The sequence below is a fragment of the Artemia sp. Qi Xiang Cuo genome, chromosome 8 (assembly GCF_049724085.1).
Source record: "Artemia sp. Qi Xiang Cuo chromosome 8, ASM4972408v1, whole genome shotgun sequence".
Classification (NCBI taxonomy): Eukaryota; Metazoa; Arthropoda; class Branchiopoda; order Anostraca; family Artemiidae; genus Artemia; species Artemia sp. Qi Xiang Cuo.
The window spans coordinates 2723528-2742175 of record NC_142801.1 but is presented as its reverse complement, the minus strand read 5'-3'; the positions used below and the strand labels follow the sequence as shown (position 1 = coordinate 2742175).

Here is an 18648-nt window from a genome sequence, read left to right as displayed (position 1 = left end):
TCCAAAAATTCCATCTATGCTCTTTGACAACCTGGATACACTTACACTCTTTTGATTCAGTTAAATTGTAAGAGCAGAAATAGTATAGGTAATAGCGCTAAAAGTTTCAACTTAATTCCCTCAGTTGTTCTGGGATATTGCTGAGATGTCTTATTGGCAAACAGCATACGCACAGTGCCTTTTGTTTTAGTTTCAAAGCAACATTTAGTTTTAAAGCATAATGGGTAAATTGCATTACTACGGGGGGTTGACATACCCAATATCCCAAGAGACAGGTACTGCACCGTTCAATTATGCTGAATAAAATGGTTGTCTCAAAATTTTGATTTGAAGTGTTAGGAAAATTATGAGCTAAGGAGGAGGGCTGATTGCCCTCTAATCACTTTGAATCTTAAAAAGGGCACTAGAATTTTTAATTTCCAATGTAATCAGTTCCTTAAAAATTTCAATGATTTTAAAAAACTATGATAGAGCACCGCTGCCTATGATATTGCTTATATGACCTTTTGAAAACCTGCATGCATATAGTCTTTTCGTTTAATTGAAGTCTCCCTAAACATTCTTTAAAGTGTCACCTTAATACCCTTAGGGTCATTAGTTATAGTAACTGTAGAAGAAGTATTAAAAGTGTATACATAGTGTCTTCTGGCTAGTTCAAAATTCGCCACACTTACCCCTAAAGGTCTAACCTAATAATGTAAGCCGTTCTTGAGATATTTTTTTGTCACCCTTTTGACAATCTACATGCTCATAGCTCATTTTGATGTAGTTCAACATCCGCCTAAATATTCCTTGACAACTTCACCTTAATACCCTTAGCTTGTGTAGTAGCAATAGTTGTAGTAGCAGTAGAATTAATAGTAGTAGCCTTAGCTTAAGTAGCAGTAATAATAGTAGCAATAATAGAAGTAGTATGAGTAAAAGAAAGAGTATTAAGATCCAAATATTGTCTTTTGGTTAGTTCAATATCCCCCACAACAAACCTTGTAAGTTTTAACTTTAGACACATAACTGTTCCTAAGATATTGCTGATATGCCCTTTTGACAACCAGCATACAGACGGCGTGTTGTGATTCAGATCACCTTCCCCCCTAAAATTCCCTGAAATTTCCATCTTCATACCCTTAGGTATAGTCTTAATAGTAGGCACAGTAGTAGTGAATAGTAGTAGTATTAATAGTAATAATACTAGTACTAGTAGCAGCAGAAGTATTAAAATATTGCCTTTTAGTCAGTTGAACATCCCTATCATCAAGTTCTGGAAGTTTCAACTTAATTTTCATAACCTGTATATTCATATGCTTCTTGAAATTTTCATCTTAATGCTTTTAGCCTTACAAGTAGTTGCAATAGATGTAGTAGTTGGAGTAATAGTAATAGTAATAGTAGAACTAGTAAATGTAGCAGTAGTAGCAGCATGGGCGTAGGCAGCATATTGTCTAGGGGGGGGGGCAGTCGATAGTGTGATGGAGTTTTATCAACTACTTTTTGCAAACGATCTGCTTTTTCAGCCATATCTAATGTAGATTTGAAGGTCCAGGGGGGGCCGCTGCCCCCCCTCCCAACGCCCATGGGTAGCAGTCCTAAAAGTAGCGTTCGCATATTGCCTTTAGGTCAATCGATCTTCCCCTTTACGCATTCTCTGAAAGTTCCAACTTAATACCAAAATCAATTCTTGAGATAAGCCTTTTTGACAATCTCAATGCATATAGTGTCTTTTGATTTAGTTGAAACACGCCCTCAATATTCTCTCCAATTTTCACCTTCATAGTTAGCCTTAATAGCACTAGTACCACAGTAGCGGTGATTCTAGTAGAAGTATCAGTGTTGCATTAGTAGTAGTAGTAACATAGAAGCAGCAGTATTAATAACATTAGTAGCATGTACATGTTTCCTTTTGATTAGTTGAACATCCCCCTAAAAATGCCCTGGAAGTTCCGCCTTGATACGGTAAGCCGTTTCAAAAATATTGCTGATGTGTCCTTTTGACGCCCTTTTGATGCCCCATTCTTGAGATACGTCCTTTTGACAATCTACATGCACATAGTGTGTTTTGAAGTTCAAATTCCCCATCAATATTATGTTAAATTTTCACCTTCATACGCGTAGGCTTAATTGTACTAGTATCGCAGTAATAATGGTTGAAGTAGGAACAGTAGTGGCAGTAATAGTTTTGTATTAGTAGTATTAGTAACAGTAGTAGGGTTGAATTAGTAGCAGTAACCGGTCTTTCCCAAGACTGGTTCTCAGAATGCTTTATTTCTCCCTTATTCATCCGTATTTGATTTATTGTATATTGGTCTTCAACGTTTGTGGGTCATCTATTACAAATTAGAGCATTACAGAATAAAGCTGTAAGAGTACTTACTGGAGATGATAAGCGTTCCTCGGTTAGAGCAAGGTAGGCTGAACTGCATATTTTTTGGATTGATTAAGTGTTATAATGCTCTTTTTATGTTTAAACATCAGAATAAATTGCTACCAATTTGCTTTAAAGATTTTTTTATGCCTGTTTCTAGTGTACATTCTTAAAGTTTAAGATGTTCGAATGAATATAGAACACCTAAGCCTGTGATAACTAGGTCAATTTTTTGTATCCGCCATGTTAGCCCTCGTGCTTGGAATAGTCTGCCAGATGAGATCAAGAAGGTGACCGATGTCTCTGAATTTAGAAGTCTGTTAAAAGAACATTGTTATAGGGTATATGGGGGTGAGTGAGTCAGTAATGAGTAGGGGTGGTATGGTCGCTTAGTAGTGATTTTTATATGATAGTTCTTTTTTTGTTCTCCGGTTTCTTTTGCCTTTAATTTGTAAATTTTTGTTCTGTTTTTTTGTGTTTGGTTGATGGATAGAGAAGGACAAGGTCAAACATGTTGAATACTGAGAATTGATGACTTGGTAATGAGTAGGGGTGGTATGGTCGCTTAGTAGTGATTTTTATATGATAGTTCTTTTTTTGTTGTTTTTAGGCCTAGCTGGGGTAGTGATTTCCTGTACAAGCTTAGCTTCTGGATTTTGTTATTTTTGGTTGATGAATAAACCCTAATTTAACTAAAAAAAAAAAGAAAAAAGTAACAGTAGTAGCAGCAGTAGTAGCATGTACTTGTTGCCTTTTGGTCAGGTGAACATCCCACTCACGATGCCCTAGAAGTTTCCTCTTGATACGATAAGCCGTTCCAAAAATATTGCTAATCCGCCTTTATCTGCAATCTGTATACACATAGTATGTTTTGATTTAGTTCAACTTTACTCCAAATGTTCATTTCAATATCCTCAGCATTGGTAGTACTTGCTACAGAAGCAATAGTTTTAATGGTAGTAGTAGCTGTTGTGGTAGCAGAAGTAATAGTGGTAATTGTAGCATACAAATATTGCCTTTTGGGTCAATTGATCATCCCGCTTATCATTTCCGGAAAGTTCCATATTAATATACTTAGTCATTCTTGAGTTATGCCTTTTTGACAACCCGATTGCAAAAGACGTGTATTGATTTAGTTCAACACTCCCCTCAACATTCTGAAAGACCTACCTGTATGCCCTTCGTCTTTCTGGAAAGTAAAGGTCAAACATGACCACCTTTCTCAATAGCATATACCATATGTAAACAATGAACGAATTGCCAACTTACAGCCCTGCCCTGATGGCTGTGGGGGATTTGACATCCCCAAAGGCATAATTTCTGGAACTTTCAACAATGTTAGTATTAACATAACCTTAAAATCATTTTTGACCCTTCAAAAGGGCGCTTGATCTTCCGATTTTTCCAATCAAATAAGCCCCATCCGAAGTTTATACGACCACCCATTCCATAAAAATCTTATACGCCCCCGGGGCATAACTTACACCCTTGCTCCTGGGCTCTGGCAGGTTTTTTCACCCTGGAGGCATTGTTATATTTTCTTTGTACTGTTTTAAAAAAAAATGGCTATCACATAATTTTAAACAGATACGTTTGAGGAAAAGAGGGCTTGGGAGGGGGGCTAGTTTCCCTCCATCACTCTTGAATCTTAAAAGGGAACTAGAACTTTCAATTTCCAATTAAATGGGCCTCCTAGAAAGTGTATACGACCACCCCTTCCATAATAAAAAATCTTATATACCCCCTGGATACACATTGCAGCCCTTGCTCCCAGGCTCTGGGAGTTTGTTTCAACCCCGAAGCCCTTGTTATATGGTCTTTCGACTATTTTGAATAAAACGGCTATCTAAAAATTTCTATTGGATGCATTTGGGGAAAAGAGGACGTGGGAAGACGTGGACGAGGACGAGACGAGGGTGTGGCAACTATTATAACTTATAGCCCTTGCCCTAAGGGCTATGTGTGCAATCCCCAAAGACACAGTTACTGAACCTTTCAACTATGTTGAACAATATGGCTATCTCAAAACTTTGATTAGATGTGTTTAGGGAAATGGTGGGCGTGTGGAGGGGGGGGGGGAGAACGGATGCCCTTCAATCACTTTTAACTTAAAAAGGCACTAGAACTTTCAATTCCCAATCGAATGAGCCCCTATCGAAATTTCTACGACAACTCCTACTATACGAAGTACCTTTGTCAGAAGATACACAAAAAAATATAATAATACATTGTGTCCACATTGTTCTTTAATAGCGCTGCCTAAGATAAGCTAAATCTGCCACCATTAAATGTGCTTACGAGACTGTAGTTCCCGAATCAGGGGCGATACTCCAGGGAATTGTTTGCTTAAATCTATCTTTCAGTGTGCCAACCTCATCCTATTTACCACGCCGGTGCCTCCAATCTACTTGTCGAGAGTGACACCGATAAACTCAATGGGTGCTATTTTAGATACATGAAGTTTCTATTGTTCATTCCTAAGCGGCACCGAAATTCCCGCCTCGAATAAATTTGGAATTACGAATCAAGTCAAACAGTAGTCAAGAATTCGTGAGAAGTCTGTGATAAAAGCGATACTGAATAGACGACGTTTTTCTCCGGTAATAACTTAAGTGTTTCTTTTTATTGTTGTGTTTCTTTTGTTCCTTTTTCTTCTTTCTTGCTCAACTATAATCTTTAGTAGATGGTGGATAAATAAATTATCATTATTCTTATCATATACACGCATTACATATATATATATATATATATATATATATATATATATATATATATATATATATATATATATATATATATATATATATATATATATATATATATATATATATATATATATATATATATATATATATATATATCGTGCCTTTTTTTCAAAAAAGGCACGATTTCCTGGAGTAAGTTTTCGCTTAATACACCTGGAATAGCGTCCCTAGTTCAAAGATGAAGTAAATGATAAGTAAATTTGAAAGAAAACAGCCTTTATTCTACATTACAAAAAAATCAGGTTACAATCACAGCTTCAACGTCTAAAATGAGATTTCTAGAAAAGCAACTATAAATCCTATAGATAATTAAGTAGTATTAGTCTCAAGTGACTCTTTGCGCCTTTAGTTTTTATAGAGTTTCTGAGTTGTTTTTTTAGTTCTTGGCTTTTTCTTAGTTTGCTGTACAGCTCCAAAAGACTTACCACTAACAAAGCGGTTAATCATATCAAATGCCCATTTCGGCTGATCATAAGGCAGTATATGTCCTGCGTTTCTTACTAATAGCTGTGTAAAATTGCCAACCTCTTTTGCATAGCCGGCCACTTCCCCCTCGACATACCATATTTTCCTTTTCTCCAGCTTGTATTTTTCTTGCCCACTCCACTTCAGTGTATCCAAAAAAGCCTCTGTTGTAGGGAAAGGTATAATTACATCAAGTTGGCCGCTGTAAATCATTACTTTATAAGAATCCATCAGAACTTCTAGCCAAGGTTTTACTGATTTCATGATATCATCATATAAGTGCTCATACACTTTACCTTCTTCGCCAAAAACAATGGAACCAGTGTGAATTGATTTTCTTACTTCCGGGAGGGAAAAAAATTTAGCATAATATTCAAATTCAACAGGTTCATCTTGCAAAAGAAAATTGTAGTAAAAACTAAGGCCTGTCGTTTTTTCAAAATATTCAGAACTGACGATGTCAAAGAGTCTAGTTGCTTCATGCCAGTCGCCGCGATGTATGGCGTCTTTAGCTTCCGCCGCTTTGCTGTGCAAGAGTTGCCTTCCATGTTTGTCAGCCAGTCCTATCTCATATAGAAAATTTCCATAGTCAAGCATGTGAACAGGATCGCAAAGACCGTCGCCAATGGCTAAACCTAAAATGAATAACTGGATTTATGCTCAATTGCTGCTTTGAGACATTATTGGGAGGGGTGGGGTAAAAGTTATATGATAGTTTTCTAAGCAGTCCCTTAAAGAAGTTTCTTGTGTGTCTGTGGTGGAAAGAGGTTTAGAATTGGAAAAATTCTAAATACAAGAAGGGAGATAGTATTATCCTGTTGCAAGGCCGTACCCAGGACTTTTTTTCGGGAGGGAGGGGGCTACTCAAAGATTTTTCAGGGTGGGTACACAAAAAACACATAAAAATTTGTTTATATCCATTGTTGTTACGATTTTACGAGTCAGACAACATTTCAGGGAGGGGTATTTCAACCCCCCCCCCCCCCCGAAATAAAATCCTGGGTACGGCCTTGCAACAGAGTAATACTATCTCCCTAAACCACCCCTCCCCCTGGGCACGGCCTTGCTCTGTTGAACTCTTTAAACTACACACAATAACTTTTCAACCACAACAGGCGACTTTACGTGTCATAGAAAGTACACGAAACTCGAAACTTCAATATTATAAAACTTCTGTTATTATTTATAAAATCATGAATAGTTTTGGAAAGCCTTTCGAATTTAATCTGAACCAAGTATATATATAAAAAAAAAATTATTTATAACCCAGCAATTAAAAAAAGGTGCCAATAGCGGAGTTAACATATGTAGAAAAAGAAAGAAAAACCCTAACTACAAAAATTATATACTTTCTAGACTATGGAACTGAGGAAGTTTATTTTTCTAATATCCTTACTACTTGATAAAAAGCTTACTACTCGAGGCGGAGACTTTAATAAGAACATCATTCATCACAAAATTTGACCATGGAAGGAATAAAATAAAAATTTACAATACCGGAAATACTGAATACACAAAGAAGAAATGTCATTCTTATTCAACAGAGGATAAAACCCAGAAAGATCTAGACTAGAACAGGTGCGCCAATTAGGGGGGACAGGGGGGGGGCCCTGGCCCCCCCCTAGACTTTGAAAATTACCTTCTTATTTATATTTCAAAACTATTTTCTATTTTAGCTATGTGCTATATTAAACCGGCAACTGGTCGAATGAATACGACCAACAAACTGGTGCCCTAATTATATAATCTTGTTTTGAAATGTCTAAGAGCGAGCGCGTCTACACTATTTTATTTCCGAGGAGGGTTCATTCAAAACTAAGCTTCATGTGGTCAGTACCCGTTTCGTAATAACGAAACGCCCTTTTGAAGGGTCAAAAATGATTTTAAGGTTATGTTAATACTAATGTTTGTTTCACAAGTTTGCTTAATAATTCTCATTACCATGGCTTCTAGTATCCGAATATCAATATATAAAATATTCAGGTTTTAGTTTACCTTATACGTATAGGATAGTATAATAGCCGTTACCCTTGCTAATTTTTGCAGGTCAAAAATATTTAGTATTGGGCTGCGAATCTGGTACAAACAATAAACTTATTATCAATATCATACCACCAACAATATTGGCCCGGATTGGCCAAGAGAAATCGAACAATATCAGTTTAAAAACAAGAGTATTTCCTATAATTTTTTCAACAAAACTCTATTTTTATGATTGGAGTGCACCATCTAGTGGGAGCCACTAAGAGACTAAATAAAACAAGGGATTATAAAATTGTTCTAAAAAAGAAGCGAGAAAAAGAGCAAAGCTCATAACTAAAGCAAAAAATGAAAAATTTGTCGTGAGCAATCTATCTAAATATGCTCCGATAGTCAAACTGACTTCGGAGATTTTGTTGAGGCTTTGCAGAACAGAACACTGAATAAAGAAGAAGTATAAAAACCCAAAAATTGGCACTGGATAATTTCTCTCTAAAGCAGACAACTGGACTATTTTTTACAATTTTTGAGATGTTAGATTTCTTTTTGTTATAAAATGCCACCCTGAAAATTTTAATATTTTCACTACAAAGACAAAACAAATACACTTCATTCGATTCAGAAAAGTAGTAAAAAAATAGAGACAATAGAGATGAAAATTAAAAATTAGAATTAACAAACACAAAAAAATTATTTCGCTATTTTTTGTCATTAATGAAAATAGATGCTGAATATACTAAGTCTTCAAATTACTGCATTTCAGAAGTTGCGTGATAAGGAAATACAAGCATGTAATAAAATAAAAGCATCTGACTTGGGTTGCTTATTATTCTGCTTATTGGGCTACTATCCTATTATTCTTACGGATAACAATCAACTGTACAGCCTTCTGGAGACCTCTCATCTTCTGAAATATTAAGAGGCATTTCAGCGGAAGAAAAGTCTCACATCATTACAGGGTTGCCCTAGAAATGATGTATGGACGGATGAATGATAGACTATCTATAAACAAGTGAAATGACATCACTTTTATACAATCATAAAAAGGGCTTATGCCAGATTTGCCTCTCACTCACTCGGACAATCTGTCTTGGCTTTTTCTGCAACTAAACCCTGTCTTGATACCCGCAACTACTTGATTTTAATTAAAAATCAAATGCTCTTTTTTGTCTAAAATGACACTCTTTTTGCGTGAACTGTAGAAAGAAATTCGAATTCCTTTTATTATATCAAATTATTAATTCCTCTTATTATTTCGTTTTACATTTGAGCACATATATTCACTTCAAATTTTGAAAAGTTAGATCGAATTTAGATATAATTTGCTGCTGGTATTATCCGTTCTTCTGATCTGGTGTCTAAAAATGAGAGCTATACTATATATATACACTGGTCTGACCTTACTCAGAAATGAAAAATAAACTAAAGAAACAAAGAACAAAAGCAATTGAATACTTGCTTTATGCAAAAAAAGTGGAAACAGTTGGTGACGCCAACTAAGCATAATATTACTGACTTGTTTTCAATGAGACGCTAGATGGTACTAGAATTTATTAGGATAGAATTCGCTCGAGTTCTATATATTATTTGTGTTCTATGCTGCAAAGAATCAGGTATAAAGTGCAAAACAGCACCCACAGGGCTCTGTGCTTCGACCACTTTTGTTTTTAATTTATATTAATGATCTTGTTGATGGTCTTCATCCCCTTGTGCACCCTATTCTTTTTGCTGATGAAAGTAATTTTTTCATTGCTGTAGTGGACCTGCCATCTGCCATTTCCCTAGCTCAACGTCTTCTCGATAAAGTAAAAAATTGGTGCTGGTCAAATGGTATGACTCTCAACAGCCATAAAAGTGCTATTGTACACTTTAGAACCCCTTATCTCATGAGAGACGCAAGGGAGCCAACCATCCTGACTTATGGGAATGATATTATACCGCAAGCTACCATAGTGAAATTTCTTGGTGTGTATCTTGACTGTTTTCTTTCTTTTAAACCCCATATAACTCATACCCGTTCCCCTGTCCTCCGCCAATCTTCAATGTTATACAGGGTTAACTCATTTCTTCCCCCAGATGTTATGTTTTCTCTTTATTATGCTTTTATTTTTCCTTACCTTTCCTATTGCTGTTCTGTCTGGGGTAGTACTAATAAATCTCTTCTCTGCTCACTTCAAAGAGCCCAAAATAGGGCAGTGAAGGCTACTTTTCTTCTATCTCGTTTTTACCCTTTCTCTGATCTTTATAATGACACCGGAATAGCTCCGCTGGATCGTATTGTAGGTAAAAGTTACCTTTATTTAGCACATTCTGCTTTTCTAGGTACATTTCCACCATCTCTGCAGCAGTTTTTCTTTCTGTCAGGCTCAGGTAGGTACTCTTCTTTTTGACGTAGCTCTTATCGCAGGTTCATTTTACCTAAGCGTTCATCGACAGCAGGTCAGAGGTCTCCTGTTTATCAATCTATTTTACTATGGAACTCCATCCCTCCTGATGTCCCTCTATCTCTTTCTGCAAAGGCACTTTCTCACTGGGTATTTCCAGTATAGTATTTCCCCCCTTTTTTTCTGTTTTTTTTTATGTGCTTTATAATAGTGGCTTATTTGTTTTGTTGGCCCTTTACAAGCTGAGCTTGTTGGGCGTGTATAAACTTTAAGTTTGTAATTGTTTTGTTTTTAGTATTAATAAATTGATTGATTGATTGAAAAGTTGGGAGTACTTTATCCACATGTTTCGATGTAAGTTGCAGCGGGAGAAATAGACATCTTTACCTTGGTTAGTGAAAAACAGCATTTCAAAATATTGAGAAAAAACCGTAAATGTGTCAAAATAATTTTCCACTTATTAGCGCGTCTTTATAGCATTCCCAGACATTGATCTTAATTAGAAAGAGACGTTTATCATTTATTTAAGCACTTTACTGATGCAAATGTCATACACGTTTTTAACTGTGATAAGGCTTGGCAGAAACGCAAAATTGCCAGGTAAAATTCTACTTTAACTACTTTTGGTTATCTTGGAAAGGGGTTAGGTTATGAAAATGAAACTCTCAGCAAGGGTTCTACAAGATAAAGTATGTCCTGGGAAGGTATTTTGAAGTAACTAACTCCACTTCTTCTCCACCTAGAGGGTCCTGAAATTTGCCTACATGACAGGTCTATAACTATTGAAATTTTGACAAAACAGCATTTTACCTTAATTTTCTGTTATCGGTTTCTTTTTCTCTGGTTTTAGTTCTGAAAATGCAATTCCTTTTATTTGAGTAGAATTTTAAGCCTTGCCAATGTTTTTTTTTCAAAATTTAGGAAATTTATTTGTATATCTTTAAAACCTTATAAATTGGGATTGAGCAAAGTTGTGAAGCTGAAAAAATTTTTGATGTATTTCATTTCAGCAGAAGATCTATTTTACAAGGTTTCAGTTTTATAATACACAGTTTTTAGAGGTCATCAAAGGTCAAGACCCTCTAGAGAGAGAAGGAGTGGAGGTTGGTACTTTAAAATACCTTCCTGGGCATACTGTAGACCCATCCCCAAAAGTTTTATCTTCCTAATCTAACCACTTTCCAAGATATCCAAAAGTAACTAAAGTAGAATATTACCAAGTGCAATATACTAGCGGGAGGCAAGTCCACTCAAATGTTCCCAGAGAAAGGGTGAAATTTTTACAAATATATTTGAGTTATAAAATTGTCAATTCGTTTTAAGTACCAACAAAATTTGCCTCTTCATATGTATTTTTTGGTCTTTTCAGGGATGGCAAGTGCTATACATGTCTTCACTTCAAAACAGCTCATTCTCTAAGTATTTATACTCACATAAAACACGGCGAGAGGGTTGGTTACTCTCACAGTAGTATTGTTTATATTGTACATGAATATACTAAGAAAACAGTTTTGTTATGGAAATTGTTTTGTTCTGAAATATGTACTGCTGCAGTTTTGATAGAATTTTAATTTATGGAACTAAAGGAGAGCAACTCTAAGTACTGGAAAATTTTATCCCTTTAAGTGTTTCGCTTTATTTATCTGCTCATCTTTACTGTTTTTTTTTGTTTTTTTGCGATGAAATTGAGCTCTTAATTTAAAGCTTTTCTTCCTATTCTTCAGTAGCAAAAATCCAAATATTGTAGATGATTGCTTTCTAAACTAAATTAGAAAATGCCAAAGATTTCTAAAGTGTGTGTTTAAAGAACAGCGTTAAATGTGCTGCAAAAGCTGATACTTGATATACCATACTTGAGAAAGTTAATATTTCTCAAAAATAATCACACTTTGGTAAGATTAAATCTATATATTATCCTGGACTACCCGGAGAGTCTGTTGGACAAGAATCACAAGAAAATCGATCCGTAAAATATAGTTCTTTTGTGAGGGTCTGAGGAGAAATTATCTTATCCTCCCATTGTACCCTAAAAGAAAAGATTTCCCTGAAATTTCCAACTCGATCTCCAAGCCTTGAGACAACACAGGATATAGTTGTCGAACTATGCTTAAAAATTCTTAATTTTTACAGGAACTTTTTGATTGTATATAATCTCTATAACGAAATATAGTTGCTTGTCATTAGGGAAAAAGGACGCATACTCTCTTGTGAGGATACCCAAATAAACTGACTGACTAGATCTGCGCTCTCCGGGGAAACTGGTACTCTCTGCTCTGTAACACCCATAGCATCATGTCGTAGTTTTCAGACCAGCTATTGGCTGGCTGCATCTCACCAACACTAAATCATACATAGTAGATATTAATAAATTAAATGTCCATATTAGTAGGTTATATTCGAAAAATACAGCTGAGGAATGCTGTAGGGAGTAATCGAGTGTCACCATAAGGAGAAGGAATGCTGCGGGGAGTTACCGAGTGTCGCCATAAGGAGAAGGAATGCTGCGGGGAGCTATCGAGTGTCGCCATAAGGAGAAGAAACGCTGTGGGGAGTTATCGAGTGTCGACATAAGGAGAAGTTCTGAAAATCCACAATTTAGATATTAATGAAACAGAAAACTCACCTTTTAGGTTAATCCTGACTTTAGCTGTTGGGTTTTCCATATGAATCTTGTATGATATTGATGGGACATATTTTCCTGAAAATTTTTTAAGATAAATTAGTCAAATCTCATTCAAATACAGCATTGCCGTTTCTCAGAATTGAATTTTCCCTTGCAAGACCCCAAAAACTCTCAGCTATGGTACTCTAGCAACATTTAGATAAAAAAAAAAACGCAAACAAAAGAAATCATTACATGATGAACGAAAGAAAAAAAAGTAAATAACTATAGAAATAAACAAAGATTGAAACACAAAGAAAAAAAGTAATACAAAAAAGACTACTACTAATATTACTAATAACTCCCTGCAGAACCAAGCCACCTGAGGCCAACACAGATACGCACACTCTTTCTCCATACCAGTCTGTTCAAAGCCTCCCTATTTACAACTTCCCAAGAAATTCCCATTTCCCTTAAATCTTTCCTAACGACATCCTCTCGACCAGGCGGAAGGATAGTCTCAATAAATTCTTAGAGATGGCCAACATTGCTGTCAACGAGGCCCCAATCTTAGCACCAAACCAGTCAACCTGAAGGAGCAGAGTTGCAACGCTCTCTACGCCGTCCCCAACGCGGCAAGAGCCCTAAGTCAAGTAAGTTAAGTAAGACATCCTCCCACCCCATTCGGGGGCGACCTGCTTTTCGTTCGCCCATAGACGGTTGCCCAACAAGGACGATCTTGGGCAATCTTTCATCCGTCATCCCCAAAAAGTGTCCTAGACATCTCATACTTTCTCTGACTATAACCCTAAAAAGTGGGACTCAGCCACATTTTCGTACAGCTATTTGAGATACGGACAGTCAGTCAGGCAGCTAAAACAATCCGTAGGTAATTTCTCTGGAAAACATCTTGAAACTCCTTTTCCATTTTTCTGAGCACCCACGCTTCACACACATTCCCACTTGCACACACATGCTGAGCACACATACCCACTGTCATCAGTGTGGCTGCCAATATTCTAATCTTGGTTCGCAGACTTATCTTCTTATTCTTCCAACCTTTTTTAACTGTTAAAAAAACACCCTGAGCGGTGGCTATTCTGCTTTTAACATCTTCACTGCTCCCACAGTGTTTACTAGCAATGCTACCTAAGTAAGTGAAGCTTCACTGCTCCCACATCTTCAAATCTTCACTGCTCCCACAGTGTTTACTAGCAATGCTACCTAAGTAAGTGAAGCTGTCTACTTGATCGATATTACAGTAACTTAGTCTTCCTGACATTAATTTTAAACTTATTCTTGCACCCGAAACTCGCAAAACCTCTACAAGATTCATTTTGCTAACATTTTCCTCAAGGATACTTAAATCATCAGCATAGTCTATGTTTAGGAGAGCTTTACATCCTCATTTGATTCCGTGTTCTCTATTGCATTTGCTGTGCTCTTTAGGAATAAGTTCATCAAAATGATCCATATAAATGGAGATAGAACGCAACCCTGCTTAACTCCTAATTTAGTACGAAGCCTGCAACTAACCTCACTTCCTACCTTATCTGGTATACCCTACAAAGATAGGAACTTCGCTGAAGCTCTTCTATAGGCTGAATCAAACGCTTGCTCATAATCTATAAAACTGAGAACTAAAGACGTTTAATGATTCAGGCTCTTCTGAATTATTGATCTAAGAGTGAAAATTTGGTCGACGCGTCCTCTCTCCTTCATAAAAACTCGCTGTTCTTCTCTTAAAACTTTATCTACAACATCTCTAAGTCTAATATACATTATCATACTAAGTAAATTTGCTTTTTAGAGAAACCAGGCTAATGCCTTTATAATTAACACACTCATCGTTATGGATGATTTTAATTAAAGCTTTCCTAAAATCGCTAGGTACATTCCCTTTTTCAAAAATCATTTTCATAGTCTTCAGTAGCTTAACCCTAACCTCACAGCCACCATATTTAACAAACCCATTTACCACTCCATCTGCACTTGAGATTTATTATTTTTTAATCCTGTTAATACTGTCACTGATTCTTCATCACAAAATGAATCTTGCTTTACATCCTAGTCATAAGGTCATAAGTCATAAGTGTCATAAGGTTTTGGACGTTCAATGATAAAACCTTATTTTTAATTTTTTTCGGAAACATTATTTCGTTTTTACATGACGTTCCTCACAAGAAGTTCCTAGTCCTCAAATAATACAAAAAGAGAATCAAGATTGGAAAGGCCCTTAGCAGTTGCTATTACTAGTTTAATCTATCTAAGCGAGAAACTTACAAAAAGCATTTGGAATGCTGGTCCATTGCATAGCCTGTTTAACAGGTGTATTTTTGTCAAACAACAAAAGTACGAAGAAACAATAGGGAAATCTTTTTGCAAGACAGTGGAGATAATTTGAATGAATATTTCGGCCCTATGTCCAAGGGCCGTCCTCAGCAAGACAAAAATATATGAAAGAAAAAAGACTCACAACAACATGCGACCAATAAAACCAAAAAGTAAAAAAAAAATTCAAAGCAGTCCTAGCATCCTTACTTCAGCGAAGTTAAGCCAGGACTGATAAAAGTGAGGTAAAACAAGGCGATTCAATGAGATGAAAGAAATATAAACTAAAAACACGTTCTTATTGCTAATCCAGCCTTTTTGTCAGCTAACCTCAAAGGTCTTTTTGTGACCGGTTCTGTGTTCATGTCTATCGGTTTTTTAAAATATTTTGTAAGATCATTTTTAATTAAATTTGTGTATATAGCATTTAGTGTATATTCCCCCAAGTCCCTATTTAAGGAAATATTATTATTAATCTTAAGTCTGATTTCAATTGATTCTCGGACTACCTGCTTTAGGCCTAGGTCATTGCTAATAAGTGCGGATTCGTCAAAAAGTATATTGTGGCTAGGAATTTCAAAAATATGGCTGCCTAATGCAGAATCAGATGAAACAGCGGAAATATTAGAATTTAGAGCTTTGACTATATCATCTTTATGCTGTTGTATGCACTTTTCCAAATTCTGGTTTGTTCTACCTACATAATATTTGCCACAATCGCATGGTATTTGATAGACCCCTCTTTGGCGAGTAACTGGGGTTTTATCTTTACCAGAATTTAAAAAACTGCTTTGAAAAAAAAAATGATAATGTTTGGTTTTATTGGTCGCATGTTGTTGTGAGTCTTTTTTCTTTCATGTATTTTTGTCTTGCTGAGGACGGCCCTTGGTTAAGTCTTGCAAAAAGATTTCCCTATTGTTCTTCGTACTTTTGTTGTTTGTTATGGAAAGGCAGTGTGGTCTTCGTCGCTATTTTCGTATTTTTGTCCATGTGTACAAAGCTTTTGCTATGCATCATGTCCTCGCATTGACTCTATTTTGGAATATGTTTACAACTACTTAAAAAAAAAAATATCCGGTCTCCATTTTTTCCTCTTGCGAAAGTTCTCTTTTGTCCCTATGGGACAGAAAAAAAACGTCTAGTCCCAGCTTATGGGTTAACTGGGCCACTACATGGGGCAGAGGAGCGTTGGGTTCGCTTTCTGTGTAAGATGGATAAGTGAAATAGATTCCATCCTACTATGTGTCGGTAGATTATTTATATGTTATTATATGTACCTTACTTGTATTATTTGCATATTATATATGTTATTCGAAATAGAATGTTTTCCATGTGTGTATTTTTTTCCCCTTTTTTACTCTATTTTTGAACCCTTGTGTGTTCTTTTGGGTAATAAAGATACTGATTGATTGATTTTGATATGTAAGTTAATGTTTAGTCAGCTCACAGGCACAATTAAAAACTTAAATATTTAATAAAGGTGAATATGTTGTTATTATTTTACTATTTTTGCTCTAAAGTCTTCTGTTTCATGTCCCATATAACTTTCTACAGCCTAACCACACAACTACAAGAATTACACGTAGACAGATGTAATAACACTCACCGATAACGGCTGTTGCACATATAGCCGAAATATCCACTTAGGTTGTATTCACTGTCTTCAAAATTGTCCTTGTTATCTTCTCTTGTTTTGCATGATTTGTCTATGATAAGTGATTCAAATCCCTTTCCAAAACGATTAATAAACCTTTTTAAACCAAACGTTTACTGTCTTTAATGAAAATCGCACATTGGTTGTTCTTTGGAATTCAAAAAGACGAGATAAAAAAACACATTTTAGGTCCAACATTTTTAGAACTTTTTGGGCGATTAATTCACACCGATCTCAGGGTGACCTCACTCCTATATTCCACTATTTAAGTAACCAAAAGTAAAATTCCTTAAACAACACCCACACAAATAACGGTAGTTTTAAATCTGTTCAGCAACTACAAAAATATCTCGATTAAAGAATCAATTTGGAATTAGTTCAAGAATGCATTGAAGAATACTAAGTTTCAGGTTGTGGTACCTTACAAGTGTTAATAATTATCAAGGATAAAAAAAAAGGATAAAGATCCTCCTGAGCCATTGCTGGCGCATAGAGCGTCGAGTCGATGTTTCAGTTGCTAGGTGTTTCTAAAGGGACAAGAAGCAAGCCTGTCGCCCAACCTTGCCGCAGCGGGGATTGAACCCTGGTGCTGCGTATTGGCAAGCAGAGCATCAATCCACTGTGCTACAACAGGTTTAATAATTATCAAGATCTACTTCAAATTCACGACCGTATTGCCCCACTACCCCCCTTCCCCTACGAAAAAAGGCGTTTACTCAAATTTTTAGAATATTGTCCTATGTTTTTCACACAATTCGCCTTTTTTTTTTTTTTTCCAAATCACCACTCGTTCAACCGCAAAACAAAATTATGAATAAACGCCTATATTAAGCCAACTGTTTTATTTTTTATAGAAGTACAAAGTCGAATTTCTTTGAATATGCTATCTATAAAACAACTTACCAGCATAGGATTCGCCAGTTACATAGAAATCTCTTTCTCTGTGCTGGGGAAACAGAAGGAAAAACTGTGTCAGTGCTTCATAAAGATCTCTGGCAACATCTTGCTGATTATTAGCATAGCAGTAGTCATTCTGAGTAAAACTAAAACCTAAATTAAATAATTATAGGAAATTAAGTTATTGCTTATTAAAGCAAAACACCAATAAAACCGAATAAGTTTAACTTATTATAGATATTATAGCTTTTATAGATATTGTATATATTATATATATATTATATATATTATATATATGTTATTATTATATATATTATTATATATTATTATAGCTTTTATATATTATAGATATTTAAGCTCGTTCCACTCACCGTCTTATTTTTTGTATGTATGTATGCACTTTTGTCAAAGAAAAATGTAAGACAAAAAAAAAATTTCGTTTAGGAATTCCGGCCAATTCGCTACGTGTAAAATTTTCCCTGGAAAATTCCACACAGAGCGAATTATTACAATGGAAATCCCCCCCCCAAAAAAAACAATCTCCGTACATTTTACAATAGCACATATTATATGTAAACAATGAACAAATTACTTAACTTACAGCTTTTCCCCGGTGGTTGTAGAGGGTCATCCCCAGAGACAGTTATTGGACCTTTCAGATATGCTGAATCAAACGGCTATTTCAAAATTTTGATTGGATGTCTTTGGGAAAAAGGAGGCATGGGAAGGGTCACTTAAAAAGACCAATAGAACCTTTAATTTCAGTTCAAATGAGCCCCTGCACGCCCCTGCAAAAAATAAAATAAAAAAATAAACACACATAAGTGATAACATGAGTGTCATTTTCATTAAGATCGCTTGACTTTTTGTGAGTGTTTCCCCCCTTTTTCGAAAATTGGGAAAACTCTCCCAGGGTCATAGCTTTTGATGGATAGCCTTAAACTTAACGAATTTTATATATTCGGAATTAGCATAAACGGCCAATTCTTTCAATGCACTGAGTGTTGTCAAAATTCCTTTTTTTAGAGTTTCGGTTACTATTAGGCCAAGTCGTTCATTACTCACAGTTTCTTGCCACAAATTGTTTAAAATAGAGGATATCTCTTTATGTGGAAGTTTTTTTTTCCAAAATATTCCATTCAAAAGTAACATGCAATTAAAACTCAAAGTTGGGCCAAAGCCAAAACCAAAAGATAAGCCCAATTTACCGT

General features: G+C 35.7%; 1 protein-coding gene across 1 annotated transcript in view; it reads right to left on the bottom strand.

Annotated features, from left to right (window-relative positions):
• Positions 1–5325: 5325 nt before the first annotated feature.
• The window catches only part of LOC148949071 (putative serine carboxypeptidase CPVL), a 37252-nt gene continuing 23929 nt past the window's right edge, over positions 5326–18648 (bottom strand). Inside the window, exons 4-6 of the mRNA XM_089093144.1 lie at positions 17444–17590; positions 12577–12651; positions 5326–6224 (exon numbers count right to left, since the gene is read on the bottom strand). Coding sequence (XP_088949270.1) covers positions 5470–6224; positions 12577–12651; positions 17444–17590 — 977 coding nt within the window. The 3' untranslated portion in view covers positions 5326–5469. The remainder of the gene's footprint in view (positions 6225–12576; positions 12652–17443; positions 17591–18648) is intronic.